This window comes from Daphnia carinata, chromosome 5, assembly GCF_022539665.2.
Source record: "Daphnia carinata strain CSIRO-1 chromosome 5, CSIRO_AGI_Dcar_HiC_V3, whole genome shotgun sequence".
Classification (NCBI taxonomy): domain Eukaryota; kingdom Metazoa; phylum Arthropoda; class Branchiopoda; order Diplostraca; family Daphniidae; genus Daphnia; species Daphnia carinata.
The window spans coordinates 1,790,699-1,808,025 of NC_081335.1; the positions used below are offsets into that span (position 1 = coordinate 1,790,699).

General features: G+C 41.7%; 1 protein-coding gene across 2 annotated transcripts in view; it reads right to left on the reverse strand.

The window, feature by feature from the left end:
* Positions 1-17,327, reverse strand: part of LOC130696158 (GATA zinc finger domain-containing protein 10-like) — an 18,983-nt gene continuing 1,656 nt past the window's right edge. Inside the window, exons 1-3 of one of the 2 annotated variants that reach the window (XM_057519237.2) lie at positions 9,201-9,355; positions 1,700-3,757; positions 1-296 (exon numbers count right to left, since the gene is read on the reverse strand). In XM_057519237.2, the coding sequence (XP_057375220.1) occupies positions 43-296; positions 1,700-3,323 (1,878 nt within the window). In that variant the 5' untranslated portion in view covers positions 3,324-3,757; positions 9,201-9,355 and the 3' untranslated portion in view covers positions 1-42. Of the gene's footprint in view, positions 297-1,699; positions 3,758-9,200; positions 9,356-17,327 lie in introns of those variants that run through there. The other variant, XM_059495339.1, reaches the window with a different exon arrangement.

Genomic DNA, 17,327 nt, shown 5'->3' on the forward strand with positions numbered 1-17,327 from the left:
TTTCTTTTTTTTTTTTTGGTCAAGTAACTACCATGTTGATTTCTACTGCGGCATAGACAGGACGTGCTCGACCAACAGTCCTTCCAGGCATCCGGCATCCAACTTGGCTTTGTTCTCCTTCTTCCATTTCATCCGCCGATTTTGGAACCAGATTTTGATTTGGCGTTCCGTCAGGCAAAGTGCGTGAGCGATCTCGATCCGTCGCCGTCTCGTCAGGTAGCGATTAAAGTGGAATTCCTTCTCCAGTTCCAGCGTTTGGAATCGCGTGTACGTCTGTCGGCCTCTCTTGCGCTCCGCTTAAAAAAACAAGGGGAGGGAAAACAAAACAGAAGAAAATGAGCCAATGTTTTTTTTTTGTGCCTTTGTGTGACGATGAAAATGGCGTGTAAGAAAACGACGTCGTCGGCTTCTTTTTTTTTTGTTTTTTAAAGGGCTTTACGAGCATCGATCAAAATAATGCCCCGGCTTCATTGATTATACAAAAGCCGACGGGCGGCGTCAACGACGTTGTCCGTGCCGTTTTTTTTGTTTTCCTTGCTCGCCTACGACAACGGAGACGTTCATGAATATAAAGTTGCGGTGTCGGCGGGAGAAAATCCCGAAGCCTCCCTTATTTTTTTTTTCGCTGCGGTTAAAATATACGACCGACGCCCCGCGTCGCCTTTCCAAAAAAGAAAAAAGATGAAGGAGATTGACTCACGGCATTTCACCCCTGCCTGGAGCGTGAACATAAGCGCGCCTACTGTGTGTCTGTGTATGTGTTCATATTTATATATTAAAGCGTGCCGTGCGCGTGTTTGATCACCCCAGAACGATCGGGATTGAATGATATCTCCATCATCACAATCACCATCGTTCAAATCCTCAGCTGATCTTTTACATGGTACTTTTGAATAAAGAGTTTTACATTATAGCGCTAGGCCTAGCCGTCCCTCCTCTTTCAACCCGCCCAAACAACGTTTTCATTTAGCGTCATACAGTATACGGGGGGGAAAATTTTATTCCTAATACTTTACGTATATTTTTCAATTTATCTGCGAGCTCTAGCGGGTCATTGTTTAGACGGTTATAGGCCTAGACTGTTTTGCCTCTAACGTACTCTTTTGATTCGTGATGCGTTACGCTATTTACTCTTGGAGATGGCGTACACAGTTTGAACGTAGATAGAAAAAGACTTGAAGAAAAGATAGAGAATGAAAGAATAAAGACGAGGGTTAAAGCTGACTGGATTGTTGTTTGGCCTTTTTTTTTTTTTTTTTTTTTCCTCTCTTGTCTTATTCTGTTTCTTTCTACTCTCTGCGCTATATGTGACAGCAGCAGCAGCGGCGAGCAGCAGTCTAGCGGGAGTGATCGTAAATCAGCTCCGGACAGCCCAAGAGCCTTTTTTTTTCCATCTTCTTCCCCCCTCTCCTTTCTTATAGTATTTTTTTTTCCCACACTTGATTTTTCTTCTCTTACTCTGTGTTCTCTCTCTTTTTGCTCTATCCACACCCTGTATATCTTATATATCCGCCTTCCTATTTTTGTTTTGTTTTAACTGCATCATTCCTTTCTCTTTATAGTTGAGCAAAAAATTCTATTTAAAGAAATGGCGTAATCCTTTTAACTCGGACGCTAGTCTATAATGCATTTGGCCGGAAGAAAAAAAAAACGCGAGAGGGAGAGGGGTGTTATATTTGATTAAAATTAACTTAATTACCGAATTGGCTGCGCATCCACGGATAGAGAGGACTGTCGTGAAGGGAACCGGGCGGCGATTCGCCGTCCATGTCTAATGGAGGCATATGATCGCTGCCATCTAGCGGACTGTGTTCTTGATGGAGGTCGATGGTCAGGTGGTGGTGGTGATCCATCATGACGTCGCCGTGGCCGTGCAGGTCTCCGTGAATATCCCCTCCGTGCTGGACCATTTCGTCCGGTTGGCCAGTCATTTCTTGAGCGGAGGAAACGACCGCACTGCCGGGTATCACTAAGCCTACGCCGACGGGCACAAGGAGTTGTTGCGCGTGGCGTTGCGACGATTGTTGTTGTTGTGACTGAGATGTTTGCTGGTCCGACTCAACCGCTTGTTGTTGTTGTTGTTGCTGGATGGCGGAATGGAGGAGAAGTTGGCTGGGTTGTTGGCTGTTGTCCGCTCCGCTGGCCAGAGCCGCCGGATGCAACGTTTTACCGTTGACCGAGCAAAGATGTTGTTGTTGCTGTTGTTGTTGTCTCTGCTGCTGTTGCAGTTGATCGAGATCAGCTATAACCGGACCGTCCGACACGGCCGATGAAGCCATCGGACCGTGCCCGCACACCTGCTGGCCGTTATAATTGTTGTTGGCGTTGTTGTTGCTCATTTGGCCATTGCTAGCACATCGGCTATTGTTATTGTACATGACTGGTGGCGAATGATTGGGTTGCTGTTGCTGCTGATAGCCGGCCATATCAGCGACGGCCGGATGCTGCTGATAGCCCTCAACTACCGACGGGTTGAGGTTGTTGTAACTCGTTACCGGGTGATCGCTCTGGACGATGGAATGCTGTTGCTGCTGCTGCTGGATGAGGTATTGCTGATGGCTGAGGAGGTGTTGTTGTTGTTGCTGCTGCTGGCCAGCCACTCCGGCAACTATCTGGCGATGATGTTGCGCTTGAAACGATGTCGGGTGACCGTAAGGTATCGACGATAATTGCGGACTCGTTGACGTTGAGGACGACGTCTCCACTTGGCAAGGGACCACCAAAGGTTTGGTGATTTGACCCACAACTACCCCTCCGGTGTAGTTGCCCAGCGGAGGCGATCCGTGTTGAGGTGCCATGGCGCTAATCATTGGCGAAGCCGGCCGATAAAGGTGTTGTTGTTGTTGTTGCGTCGCACCGACAATTCCATTGGCTTCTGATTGACCGATGACGACGGCCTGTTGTTGCGGATGGGAGCGGAGATGTTGTTGTTGCTGGCCAACGGAAGCGAAATAGCCACCCGCTTCTTTGCCGTGTTGTTGCTGTTGATGGATCGTGTACCCGGATGCTGGTGGATAGCGTCCGGGGTAGGATCCTTGTTGATTGTAATTATTCTGATTGCAACTCATTTGCTGCTGTTGGTGATGCTGTTGCTGTTGTTGTTGCTGCTGCTGTTGATTATGATGTTGCGGTTGTATGTGGTAGATCCTCGACGGATCGTAGGGACCCGACTCGAAACTGCCCGTCAGACCGGGATGGTGGACGACGTTGCCGTGTCCGGTGGCCACGCTGACGTGAACAGGTGCCGGAGCGTGATAGTGCTCGGCTTGAACCACATCGCCTCCGCCGCCTCCTCCATAAGAAGACACGTAGTACGAACTCATTTTTTTGTCTTCTTTTTTTGTCCTTCGGTGTCACACTAGCACGCACTGATTTATTGTTGGGCCGCCCCACCCCAAAATAATGATACAATTGCCACTCGTGAAAGAAATTAGGTTTTTTTTTTTAAATTTCTAATTTACGTGAAGAAAGGGGGAAACATAAATTCTTTTTTAAAATAAAATATCCGTCGGTTTTTTTTTTCTTTTTTGGTGCTTGTTCTAGATTTCTTTTTTTCATCTATCTTTTTTTGCACGCCATCAAACAATTTTTTGAATCAGTTTTCAAAATAGAAGATTACTACAATTTATCATATATTTGAGATTGAGTGGGTGGGAGAACCGTCTTGAATGTTCGTTGTCTTGATTTGTTCCTTTTTGTCCACCGCTAGCACAGATACACACGTTCACACACACACACACACACTCACACGGACTACCTGTTAAAGGAAAAAAAAATAAATAAAAGAGAACATAAACAACACGGTATTAGATTGGTCGGTCGTATAATCGTCAACACACGAGCATCTAAATGTAAAACACGCGGTCCCTGTGGCCACGGCACAGTCATATATTTTCACGTTCTAAACGACACGACCGGGATCGCCCTAATGAAACGTTCTTGTATGTCTAATATGCGCGGACTAGCCCTGTTTCTTTTTTTTTTCTTTATGAAAAGAAATAAAATCCACTCCACAGTAGCGTAACCAATGGTGGCGAGCCACTTCAAAAATATACACCAAGTTAGAAAAGAAAAAAAAAACCAAAAAACAAGAGCAGATGATGACGCTGAAACTTACCAGACGGAAACGACGTGTTTAAATCAGTGGGTTTTACAGTACGATTTTTTCCCCCTCTTCCCAAAATTGATGAATGTGAATAATTTTCGATATCTATCTCTCATTGAACGAAGCAGGTGTTTTTCGCTACCGGGAGTATTTCTTTAAAACAAAAAAACGCTAAACTTTGGCAGGCGAATCGCGTTCGACGATGTGGCGTCTTCGCCACTCGCTGGCTATCTGCTTGTCTAATCTTGACGTCTCAATCTCCACCAGTCAAAAAAAGAAAATAAAATAAAAATCCCAAAAAACCGAACTGTTGGAAAGAGAAAAAAAAGGCCCTATGGCAACAACAGAAAAGTCAGATGCCCTGCTTTAACCAATTTATTCAAGTCGACTTTTTTTTTTCTTCATTCCTCCGCCGCTCCTCCCTCTCTTCTCCCTTAGTGAGTAAAAAGAAAAAATACAGACGAAGAAAAAAAAATGAGAAAAGTATTTTCTTTTCTTGTATTTGAGATTGTTTCCGACGTTGCATCATTGGTGAAGAGGAAGCCACCCCACTGGTCGAGCTATTCAACATGTCGTGAAAGAGAGAGAGTCATTTGCAACGTGTCATCCTCGTATTTTTTCTTTTTAGGCCAAAAGGAAGAAAGCAAGCAGCGAAATGTGCGATGGTGGTAGACACGAGATAGTAGTGGGTAAAAAAAAAAAATAAGAAATGCAACAATAACAAAGAGGTGTCGGGAGATTGAATGTTTTCGAAAAAAATGTTCTCATTGGTTCTTTTATGTATCCGCCTCATTACCTTCATCAAACGCGTTGCCTCTCTATCTAAACCCAACCGGGGCTTCTTACATTTTTCTTTACTGCATTACAGATTCCGGAAAAAAAAATGGATTTAAAAAAAAAACAAAAAACATTACCCTCACCTCAGTGGGGTAGAGAACATTATTCAAAGTACGCTTTTCCTTCCCCCCGCATCGTGTACATGATGGTATGAAGACGTCTTTCTTTTTTTTACAAAAAATTTAAATCCAATTCATTTCAGGAGACTTTGAAAAGGATAGCGCTCGAAATTGGAATAACCATGTCGCGACCGGCTCGTTGTGGTTTTATTTGAAGGTTGTTTTTGTGCTAAAGGATCTGCGCGAAAAATGCGGAGCCATAAACTGCGAGCCGTGGCCTAGACACACAGGGGGGAAAAAAGGCAAAATCGTGGCGAAATAGAAAAGGCCATAAAACGGTGCATTGTGTTTTCTTGTTTGTTTCCTTTAGCATAATAACAAAAGCAAAAAGAAAAAAAATTGTACCGAAAATAGCAACAACACACAACCGCACCGACTTGTTGACGAAACGCTTTAACACGTCTGTAGCCTACAAAAAAAGGATGAAGATGTAGAACAATTTTGATGACCCCTGACCTGGTGGGCAATTGAATATGAGACCACCGTACCGGACCTTTCTTTTAAAAAAAATTTTTGCTAGAAAGAGAAATGAAATCAAACATTTTCGAGAAATGTTACATTTCATCATACCACTAAAATCGGATATCTGCCGGATTCAATTGCAAGGCCATCCGGTCAACTGATTATCATTATCCTATAGAGGGTTTGGAGACTAATGAAGACAACTCATTTTGTTTTGTGTAGATTCTGGCATTTCTATTTCGCCTTTGAAACCGCCTTTAATCGCGTTAGCCTTAACCCATGTCACGGGCAAAAAGAAGGGGGAAATGTCAAAGTTGAATCTCATCTACCCGTCATTAGATAATGCTACTGTTTATAAGCAATAAATTATTTCGCGTTGTTTTGATTGAACTATTTATGGAACGGCAATTTTAAAATGGTATTTGCAACAAGAAAAAAATTATTTAATAAATAAAGCGATAATCGTTTTTTGATGAGCTGGCAGCACTGGTTATTAATTAATTTGGAAAATTTGCAACCTTGATTACTTTTGGAGGGAAAGAATGCCAGTCGTGTCGAGAACTGTGGTGTGTCAGTACAACTGTGTCTATTGTGTCACGTTTCCGTGCCATCAATCATCATTCGTCATTTCTGTGAACACTTAAAGATGATTAAACATTTGAGATCTTTGTGCAAGTGAGTGGGGTAAAAAAACAATTGATCCATGGACACATGTGTGCAGAACTTTTCGCAGAAAATCTGGTCTCGGGTGTGCATATCCTCGCCGTTTCTCACAGACCCTGGCAGCTAGTGAGGTAACACCATCATTTTGTCGTATTCTTTATCTGTTGCCATCTCGTGTTATTGAGATCTTACTAGTTTTTGGAATTGCTGAAAGCAGAGTGTCTCGCCATTTCGACTTGTTACTAAGGTCTCGTCACCCTGAAAATCGAACTTTTCATTTTTTTTTTTCGATTTCCAACATTTTTTGTTGCCGCCATTTTTCGTGATCAGTTTCGTAGGTGAAATCTTGAACCTTGAATTTTTTTCTTTTTCGCAACTTGAATTTTTTCTTTTTCGCGACTCGGAACTTTTTTCCCCGATTTCTAACAATTTTGTTGGCGCCATTTTTCGTGGAAAAGTTATTTCATTTGTGAAGTCTCTTGCACCCTCTACCCCCCGTAAAATGAACCTGGCGTGACGTCAGCATTTTGGCGGCCATTACATTTATCTCAACGACCAATAGCCACCAAGAGTTTCTCCCCCCTACCCTACGTAAAAAAAAGGTCTTTTGCAATGAGGCGTAAGAGGGACCCCTAGTTCACAGATGCACTGTACAGTCTCTCTTTCGAAACCTAGGTGACACTACAAGCTTGGCTAAGTAAAATAAAACAAACATGATAAAGACGTTAACAAATAATTTTGTCACAGCAATCTTTTCAGTTTGTTAGTCGAAGCATGCTTTTGTTTTTCCTGATCTATTGCATGTGAACTATAAAAATTTTCTCCATTTTTTCTCGAAGTAAACATGGAAAACAAAAACGGTATTTGCCCTTTCGCTCGTTGGTGGCGTCGTTTTTTGTTTTCGTCCCTAAGCCGCCATTTTTGAAGTATTTTTTTTTTTTTTTTTTGGGGGGGGTTTTGATTAATCGAGTCGTTAGTGATTGACAGTAGGGGAGGAATAAAGCGAGCAGAGGGGCGCGTTGTGAGGGGGAATATCCAATAGAAAACGATGCTAGCTAATGATATGCGGCACGGGGCAGCCAATGCGGGTGAAGGCCAGGGAAGCCGTCGCCCTTTTGTGTATGCCCGTCTGAAAGGACGGACAATGGAGCAGGGAGCTAGTGCAGTACAAGAGGGGAGAACAAGGGAAAAGAGGGGGGGGGGGTATAGCCCTCAAGTAGCGGAGGGGTCTAATGTGAGGGGTTGGAAGCAATCAATAAAGAATCTCAAGTTTCGCCGAGTGTGTGTCTGTTACGTCATTTTTGTAAAATCCGCGAAAGTGCCCATATTATTTATGACTACAGGTCCATAATAATAATCACTTCATTGAGAGATAGCCAAGAGAGATTGTCGTCGATGAAAAGAAGGAACTACTACACCACTTGAATCTTAATGACTATGTTAAGAAGCCCACGCACTTAAAAAAAAAAGAAAGGATTTATTAACACGGAATCAGTGCACGTTTGAACTGTTTCAGACAATTTATTAAACAACTTGTCTAAACGAATGGCACTAAAAAAAAATGTAAAAAAAAAGAAAAAAAGTTTGCAATTCCTCAACATCCCGCCGGCCTAAGCGTTTTTCTTTCCCTACTGATCTGCTTCGTAAACGTTGCGTATTTCTTTTCCTGTAAAGTGGGCCATAACGTCAGCGCGCAGAGCGACCTTATGGGCCCGCCGCTGAGCATATCTTGTTTCCCTTTTTTCTTTTCTATTTTTGCCGACGACAAATATAAATATATCCAAAACGACTCCATTATCGGTTGATGGCTTCTTAAAAACAAGCGCACACACTCATCAATGGGGGGTCGTCGGGGATCCTTTCAACGACTTCATTTGACTCGTAAAGAACCTCGAACTGCTAATTTCTCGCCGCAGTTGTTGCTCTTAATACTTATTTGATTGGGAAAAAGGAAATCGAGAGAGAGAGGCGAGTCTCAAATTACACCGAGCTATTATTAAACATCCATGTGTAGTCTGTGACCCTTCCGATAAAATGCGAAAAATTGTAACGATTTCATGTGACTGGCGTGGTCCCAAGGCCGGACAGTTTTTTTTTTAAACACCCCCATGGCGTCTGTGTGCGTTTATAGCTACGGGCTTTCTTTCTTTTTTTTTTTTTTTTTTTTTTTTTTTTGCTATCCGTCTGGTTCATTTCCGTCAGTTATCACCTCGTCAAGGGGACGGATCTGATGAGAGCGACTTGAAACGTTTTGTAAGCGAACGATTCAAATTTCTTGCCGTGTCATGGCTCAAACCCTCTCTCATCCCGATCTGTTCTCTCTCTCTCTCTTGATCTCCGGAAAGGGAGAGTCTGATACTGGAGAATTGTATGCAACCAAGAAAAGAAAATGCAAACGTATCGTTTTATTCTCGGCCATCGTTTTTAGTTTCACCGTGAATTGATGGTCTATAATTGACGGATGGGTTCGTAAAAAAAAAGCTGAGACGTGAAACAAAAGCAAACGATTATGAGAAGTTAACGTGGACTCCCCTTTAAAGTCAGAAGAAAAAAATAAACAAACAAATGAATCAACTTTTTTGTAGAGACTTCCCATTGTGTGGTTTCCGTCACGACGCCGCCCCACATCGTTGCTAGGCGATCGTTATGCATTTTTTACTTGTTACACCAACAATAAGTCGATGACCGAGGTCGTCCCCAAAGTTTTTTTCTTTTTCTCTTGTGTGTATGTGCGCACTTGTCTGTTATTTAGAGATAAGTCGACGATAATTGAAGAGTTCCTTTTCTTTTTTTTTCCAGGTGGAGACGCTAATTACCAAAACCTCGTTGTGAAAAGATTTTCTCGGCGCTCAACAAACGTAAGTCATTGTTTTCTTTTTCCCCTCTAATTCTAATGTTTTTAAGTGTCGTGTGTTTTTTTTTCCTTTCTGCGTTTGCGAAATGGGTTTCCGATTTTTTTTTTTTTTTTCGTATGAGAAAGTTAAACTAACGAGAGATATTTAAATGGAACATACCGAGACGTTGATGATATTGGAGATGAGACAAACTCCCGTGTCATTTGTTTTTCAAGTCGCACTCTTCTTGTCGTAACCGTACAGTTTGAAAACAACCACCGTTTTTTTGGCGCATTAATTCAATGTTTTGAGTGGGTTGTATTTTTTTTTTTTTGTCAACACTTAAAAACTCGAGATTCACGAAATGTAAAAAAAAAAACATGTAGTCCGCAGAGAGTTTTCACTTTGAGAGCGAACAGGCCGGAGCTCAGCTCGGGAATGAAGACGAACCGAAGGATTAGATACGAAAAGAGAGAGAGAGAGAGAGAGAGAGAGCTCCTCTGGTCGCCGCCTTGCACATGCGAGGCCGTTTCACGCTACTGGCGTCTCAACTGTGCAGGTTAGAGCTCATATTTTCCCCCGGCTGTGCTAGTGCGGCTATTGGGGCTGCTCTTTGCTCATTGCGTGCTAGTAGTTGCCTTTTTTTCTCCTCTCTTTCTCCCCTTAGCCCATTTGTTTTTTTTTTCGCTGTAAGGAGAATAGAGAGCGCAAGCAAAAAAAAAAAAAAAAAAAAAAGAAGCCTTTGCCACAGCCCCCTTTTTGCCCTGCGCTATAGGGGGCTCTTTGCGACTTCCCCCCGCCTCCGCCGCGTGAGTCGCCGCCGCCGATCCGGAGGCCCTTTTTTTTTTCTTGCTGTCTTTGCCATCCACCCGACACACAGACACTCTTTGCGCGCGCCAAGTGACCAACACACGTGACCACCGATTCCACCAATCATATCGCCCGCCCGAGTGCATCCCGCCCTTTTTTACGGCTTCCTTCAAAAATTAACTGAGATCAATTTGAAAATAAGATTTTTTATTTTCAAGTGTAGAGAGAGAGACACGAATTTTGTTTGGTGATGTGGCTGTGGTATAGGCTTGACTCAAAGTTTTGTTGAATTTTGTTTTTTAAACCCACAAAATCGGGGTAAGGGGGTTGTCTTTTAATTTGAGATTAAAAATTTAAAAAAGGAAGAAAATGAAGAAGAGGAATGAGTCTAAAAGAAGATTTATTTCCAATTTTAATGACGAGTGAAATGGTTTAATCATTGGGCAATGGCGTCCCTGCTGCTTCACTCAGTAGGGGTACCTCTGTGCGTAGCATTAATGTAAATGGGTTTCTATTGTCTTCGTCCAGGGGTTTCACAACCGGTGTAGTGTATATCCGGTGGTGTTGGAAGGGAGCGTACCCCCCGCCTCAAAACAAAAAAATTCCGTGTGTATTATTTTTCTTTTGTTTTTCTGTTTTTCTTATTTTTCAAAAATAGACTGAACCGGTTTTTAACGTAGCGGCTGTGTAATAACTGTAGTCTTTTTTTTTGTTCACTAGCCACCTAAATTGGCACCTTGAAAATAAAAACAACAGAAAAGCGAAAAAAACGATCCGATGACATACCCGATGGCTCGTCTCTGTGCAACGTCATAGCCCGAATCCATAAATTGTCGACGAAAATGCGCTTCTTTTTTTTTCCTCCAAAAAAAATCCGTGATAAATACCTCGCCGTGTGTTTGTTATTTGTGCAGTTGGACTAGAGACGGGGAGGTCAGAATTTGCATTGGAAGCTTCTCTCGGTGCAACCTGCGGATTCTCCGCATCTTTTTTTTCTTTCTGATATTTGCGGGGGGGGGGGATTCTTTCCTTCCTTTAGGCTGCAATACGCGCGCTCGTCTATAAAGATATCTATAACAAGCCGGCGATCGCATGATTTATCTTGATTGTCAACCGTGTGTCTTGAGCGGGCCGGTGAGCTATTGGTGCACCTTCTACGTAACGCGACGATAAATCCTTGCCGCCTTGGTGCACCGAGTGGCTGGGGCCGCGCGGCGCGTACAGAGTTACAAAACTCGCACACACACACACACACACTCGCACATAAATAACGCCACAGATTCCCTCCGTGCGACTTGTGTGTATACCAATATCGTATAAATATAGGGACATTTCTCCTTTGATTCTCTACGTGTTTCAATCAAAAATCATCAAGCAAAGAATTATAAGGGAAGAATGCCGGCTGATTTGATGTGCGCTCGGCGGGAATTCGCGTAAATCATTTTGAACCAGTTGAAATTATCGTGTTTTTTTTTTTAAAGGCAAATATCGAATTTTTGCAGCACTCAAATTTTTGGATGTTTTTGTAAACTTGTTTTGAATACTTGAATATAGGAGGGCACAAAAAAAAAAACGAGAGCCTTATAGAGTACATATCTAGGCTAGATTCTTTTATTGATGTTGAGGCTATTTCGCCGACGACGACGGCGAAAATCCCCTCCCATCTTTTTGAGCCCATGAATCTCTGCGAGTAATAAAACGTCTGTTTTTTTTTCTCTCTCTTTGGCCTTAGCATGGCCTATTGCCATATAGTCTGAAATCCCTGCAGGAAGAAAAAAATGTTGCACCGGCAATGTTTTTTCTTTTTTTTTTTCGCTGGGACTGATTTTTATTGCGTTTTACTTCATCTGTTCCGGCCTTCCGCCGCCGCCACTATCGCCGCCATTTCTTGTATTGCTGGTGCAAAAAAAAAAAAAAAAAAAAGAGACTATGGGTCTGTTTTGTTTAAACCATGTCCGGTCAGTAACATTTATTATGCCAGTAAGGCACAAATGTAAAAACAACCTATCCGTTTTTTTTCTTTTGCTCTTTTGGTCGACCTTTATATATACGGCAATTACAGTGAAATAAATCGCAAGTGATGTAAAAGAGAGAGAGAAAAAACAGTCTGAAAAAAAAAAACGATTTCTCCGCCTTCTAAATTGCTTTGCAGATGGTTCCCACTCCATACAAAAAAAAATGCGGATTTTTTTTTTTAACACTAGTGTTGTGACTTGTTTGACTTTGGACCATAACCAATGTTACCTGGTGACCATCCATCACTTGTCATTCTTCAATTAGAAATCGTTTTATTTTTTTGCCTTGAATGTTGTTTTTTGTTTTTCTTTTTTCAAGGTGGGCTTGGTTATGTTTGTGTACATGTTTTAAAGTGTGGGAGAGAGAGAGAAAGAAAAGGAAGAGAGCAAAATCGATCAATTTTGTTTTGGACCAATGGCGTTAGTCCGGTTGAGGTGAACCGTGTTGGTTGGGTCTTTCCCCTCGTCTGCTCGGACGTGTATTAATGATCTTCTTTTCTTTTGCGTTTTTGTATGTGGAAAAAAAAGAGAGGCTCGGTATTGGCGTGGCCGCGTATTGGGTCCGCCGTTTTTTTTTTTCCTCATTTCCATTTCAAAATATTGTGAGTTTTGGTCTTTTTTTTTTTTTTCACTTTGACGATGCGCGGAACTTTTAACGGCCGGCCATTGTATCCCGTCACCTGTGCCCAGGCCATTATCGATATAGCGATAACAGTAGTCAAAGCAAGGGGATTCCCCATTTTTATGTGATGATTCGCCATAGTCTCGTGATTCCGGAGGTAATCTCTCTGTCAATAAAGTCTTCCGTGGCTTTTATTATTTTTGTAAAAACAAAAAAAAAAAAAAGAGAATGTATCCTTTTTTGTGATTCGCTACTTTCCATTTTTTTTTTTTGTGTTGTTGTTGCTTTGGAATGAACGGCAAAACGGGGAGGAAATGAAGACAGGCTCTCGGGACAAATGGTGGTTTGGTTATCGAACTGGCAACGGCGCGCTTAGTTATTATGTATCTATATACATACACACTATATAGCCTGAAGAAGAAAACAGAAAGAAGAATGTCTTCTTTTGATGTTTTTTTTTTTTTTTTTCTTTTTAAATGAAGGCCCCTTTTTTTGTGTGTGCCTGGCATTTATCCAAGGCCCCAGCGTCTCGGGCGCTTGATATGGAAATGAAGAGAAATGAAGGCGAATCTCACAAGTTGTTAATGGCGTTATTTTTTCCATTAAAAACACAAAAAAAAAAAAAAATTCTACTAAGCAACGGGGTTTTGGAGAAAGAAACAAGCAAAAGTTGCTGTTTCTTCCGAAAGTCGGCGGCAACTCATCGCCGGCCCATGTCGGCTATTTGGGAAGTTTTTTTTTTTTTTTCCTCTTTTTTTTTTTTTTTTTTGTATGTGTGTGTGTCGGAGGAAATCGAGTCCAAGATGGCGTGTCTATGATATAAGACTACAGGCTACAAACGAAACACGAGGGAGAAAAAGTGGTGGGGAGAGAAAGAGTAAGAGTACAACGTACTACATACATACACACAGCTCTTTTCTCTTTAACTCTTGTGGAGAGAGCTCCCCCCCCCCCCCTTCTCTTTTTTTTCCCTTTATTTCTTCTTCTTTTCGGGGTCGGATATATATTTCCTCTCTGACTATTCCCCCCCCCCCCTTTTTTTTTTCTTTTTCTGATGTCGTAAATTTCGTCGGGTGGTGGCGGTGCTGGAAGCCTTGATTCCCCAAAGAATAGAAGCGCCCCGCTCTGCTGCGAAACCGATCAATGGATCCGGCGGGCTAGAGGAATATCCCCCCCCCCCTCTTTATTTTTGCCCTCCCACAGATCCACACACACACACACACGATTCGTATCGGCCAACCATCTGCATTTCGTCAATATTGGAGAGAAAAAAAAAGCCTACGGGGCAACGTAACTAATGTATTATATTTAAATTTAAAAATAAATAAAAGTGAGAGGAAGGTACGATATTTTTGTTTCTTGGTTGTCATACCAACGGAAATGCATTTGCCAATCGACCAATCGCGTGATGCACGGCCGTGAGCACGGCAGGGGAAAAAAACAAAAGTGCAATGGAAGTATTTGGAGCTTTTAGAGATCGAATGCCTTAAAAAGTCTCCGTTTGATGATGAATTGAATGCAGTAAAGACTTTAAAAGTAAACGAACAGAGGTATGGTAAGGGGAAAAAAAAATGAAAGAGTGGTAAAACGAGAACTTTTTTCTTGAGAAAGGCGACACCGCCCAGCGGCCTATCCAGACGAATTGCTTCTTCCTTTTTCTTTTTTTGTTTTATAAGCTCACTAAACTTATACATATGAGATCATTGACTGCCAAATTTCTAGCCGGAAGAAAGTGAAATGAGAGACGCTATGATATAAACTTGTTTGCTTTTTTTGCTAGAGGATCTAAAACTTTTGACCCAAGGTCTCGTTCCCTTCGACGTCTGGCCTGATATACATTTTAGACTTAGATTCCGGTCCGTCTTTTTTTTTTTTTTTTTTTTTCAGAATTTTCTTTTCAAGGTTTTGGCGTGTCCACCACCACCACAATAAAGCAGTTAAGATGGTTATCTAGCTCTCTTGTGTTTCTAGCGTCCAGAAAAAAAGAGAGGCATATACAGCATCGTATGCTATATTTACAATCTTACCTTTTTTCTTGCTGCTGTCAGCTGGCGTTGAGACAGAAGAAAGAATCCGACACTGCGTATCGTTTCAAACTGCTTTTTTTTTCTTTCTGAAACTAAGGGGGGAAAGAAAAAAACGACGGCGAAGAAAATTCGAAACGGCTGAGACTTGTACCACGAGGGCTGCATGGCTTGCGTTAGCCTTTAGTTCTTTTTTATTTTCCCTGACACTCTTGCGCAGAGCCAAGAGTCAACGTAAGCGGGGCTTAGAGAGATGGATGGGCTCGGAAGATTCATGGCTTATATTGGCAGCTTTTAGAGAAGAAGACTGGGTTTGGTGGCACAACTCCTACGATGTGATGGTACTACTACCCGTATGGTGTGGTAAACACAGCAGGAAGTCCATAATGGCATGAAACAATTCGATTTCTCAGGTGGTCTTTTTATTTTTTATTTTTTTTTTCAGGTGGTCTGCCGCCGTTGCACGCCCACAAATCACTGTATTGTTATAGACGTTATGTTGTATACTTGAAATTGCACCGAGTCACCCACATCGTTAAGAATGAACAATACCCGTACGCAAGCCAAATGTTTCTCTCTCTTTTTTTGTTGGTGGTATAAAATGTACATATTTAAATATCGACGGCCCCAAAAAAATTTTTAAAAACCAATTGCTTTTCGAAATTTTAGAAAATAGTTTTAGGCCTGGGCATCTTTGAGTGTGAGAGATATCCCGCAAAGCCGTCGGCGGCTTTCCCCTCCATTATTTTTTTATTTCACCTCATTACGAATGCAAATGGCATCACGTAATGACATTTACTTTGAAATCGTGTTTAAAGTTAAAAACACAATTTTTTGTTTTGTTCGCATCATGTTGTTTCTAGTTATAAAATTCGGATCGTGTTTCGAAATGCGTTACGCACGTGCGTTACAAGTCCCTTCTGTTTTTCTGCTTCGTTTTCGAAATTGGCCCATATAAAACTGTAGGGAGTCTTCGGAAAAGAATCGCTCGAAAAACAAAAACCAACAGGCGTCGTCGGCCAGTAGTGGTGTAAAAAGTGTGCGACTGAAGGGCCCTGCTATTAAAGTCGCTATAAACCTTTTTTTTTTTTTTTTACGACATGACCCCTCGCATGCGGAGAAAGCGGAAGGCCTAAAGAACCATTTTTCTAGCTCGCGCGCTCCCATTCCAATTCACAAATTTCCTCGCCAAAAACGTAAACTAGGCCTGTTTGCTATTTTTCTTTTGTGTAAAAACGAATTTCAATTTGTAGTGAGAAAAAAAAAAGAGTGAAAGATTAATGAATGAGGTGCAAATAAAGTCATTTGTAAAAGCCTTAAACATACACACACACACATTACAAGATGGAAGGGCGGTATCCCTTTTTTTTTTTATGCGACGTGATTTGTGAAAATAGAGTGTTATGTTGTTGTGATGGTTATGTCGACAGTTTGTTTTGTGTGTGTATGTTTTTGTCTGTTTTACGAGAATGTGAGGGAAAAGAAGAAGAACGCGGGGGCCCTTTTGGTCTGATTGAGTGGAACCCAGCGGTGCTAATAGGCCCATACAGTAGCAGCTCGTCAGGCTATAGCTGCCAGCGGAGTCGTTAGATGGCAATCTGATGGCCCATAAATGTCACCTTGTATGGTCCGGCGCTGAGCTAATAAAAACTCCTGCTTTACCGTCTGTGCGAGTGTGTGTGTGTGTGTGTGTGAACGTTTAGACGTACACGCGCTTTACCGCTCGTTTTCTACGTCAGCTTTATCGTCGTTGTATTTACCGCGAGTGTGTCTCTATAGGTGTTTACGGCTATCGTTAACGATGGTTGTTTCCAGGATATTTCGGGACTAGATAGGCCGCATTCCCTTTTTTTTTTAGTTTCTTTTAATTTGTGCTTGCGCTATTCGTACGTTCTTTTGAGTTGCTCTTCTGCTTTTAGTTCGATGGCGAGAAAGGGGGAAAATTACCCAAGCAGGTCTTTTTCTTTTTTCTTTTTTTTTAAGTAACAAGCTTTGGTTATTCCAGCAACCCCATTGGAATTTAAGGGCGTGTCTCTTCTCTTTTTCTTTCTTTTTTTCGTACCAGAGTTTCGACTCACTTACTCGTTCAGGCCGTGGGGCTTGTTCAAAGGCTAAATAAGACGAGCTCGGACATCTAGCGGTAAATTGGACAACGTGTTACTTCACGAGGGAATTATTTCATTTCGTTTTGGCTTACACGTGCTTTCAATTTACAAATTTAATTGCGTGATTCGCAAATTGTAATTGTTTGCCACAACATAAATGAAATAATGGAGTAAAATTAAAATCATTTTCAGGTTTTTCAAGTTAAGGAGTAGTTTCAAGTGAGGAAGTAAACTGATATTGTTATTGTAAACTGAGTAAATTTTTATATCGTGTTCGGCAACAATTTTACTCTTAATAACGTTGTCGAAATTTCGTCCGCAAATTCCAAGTTGGTGGTCCATTTTGTAATAAAGAACAAAAAAGAAAAGTAAAAGAAAAAAAAAACATACGAAAGTCGCGTAGTGGTCACATTAGTAACTGCGTTTAGTAAAAACCCCTGGTACTTTTCAAAATGACCGTTAGAGGTCTCTAGCGACTGAGCTCTACTACCATGTAAAATAAACCTTTTCGATTTTCCTTTTTTCCCTTTTTTTTTGTTGCTTGCAACTACAAAAGCCCAGCAAAAAAAAAAAAAAAAAAAAAAACACACACACACACACACACACACACACACACACACACACACACACACACACACACACACACACACACACACACACACACACACACACACACACACACACACACACACACACACACACACACACACACACACACACACACACACACA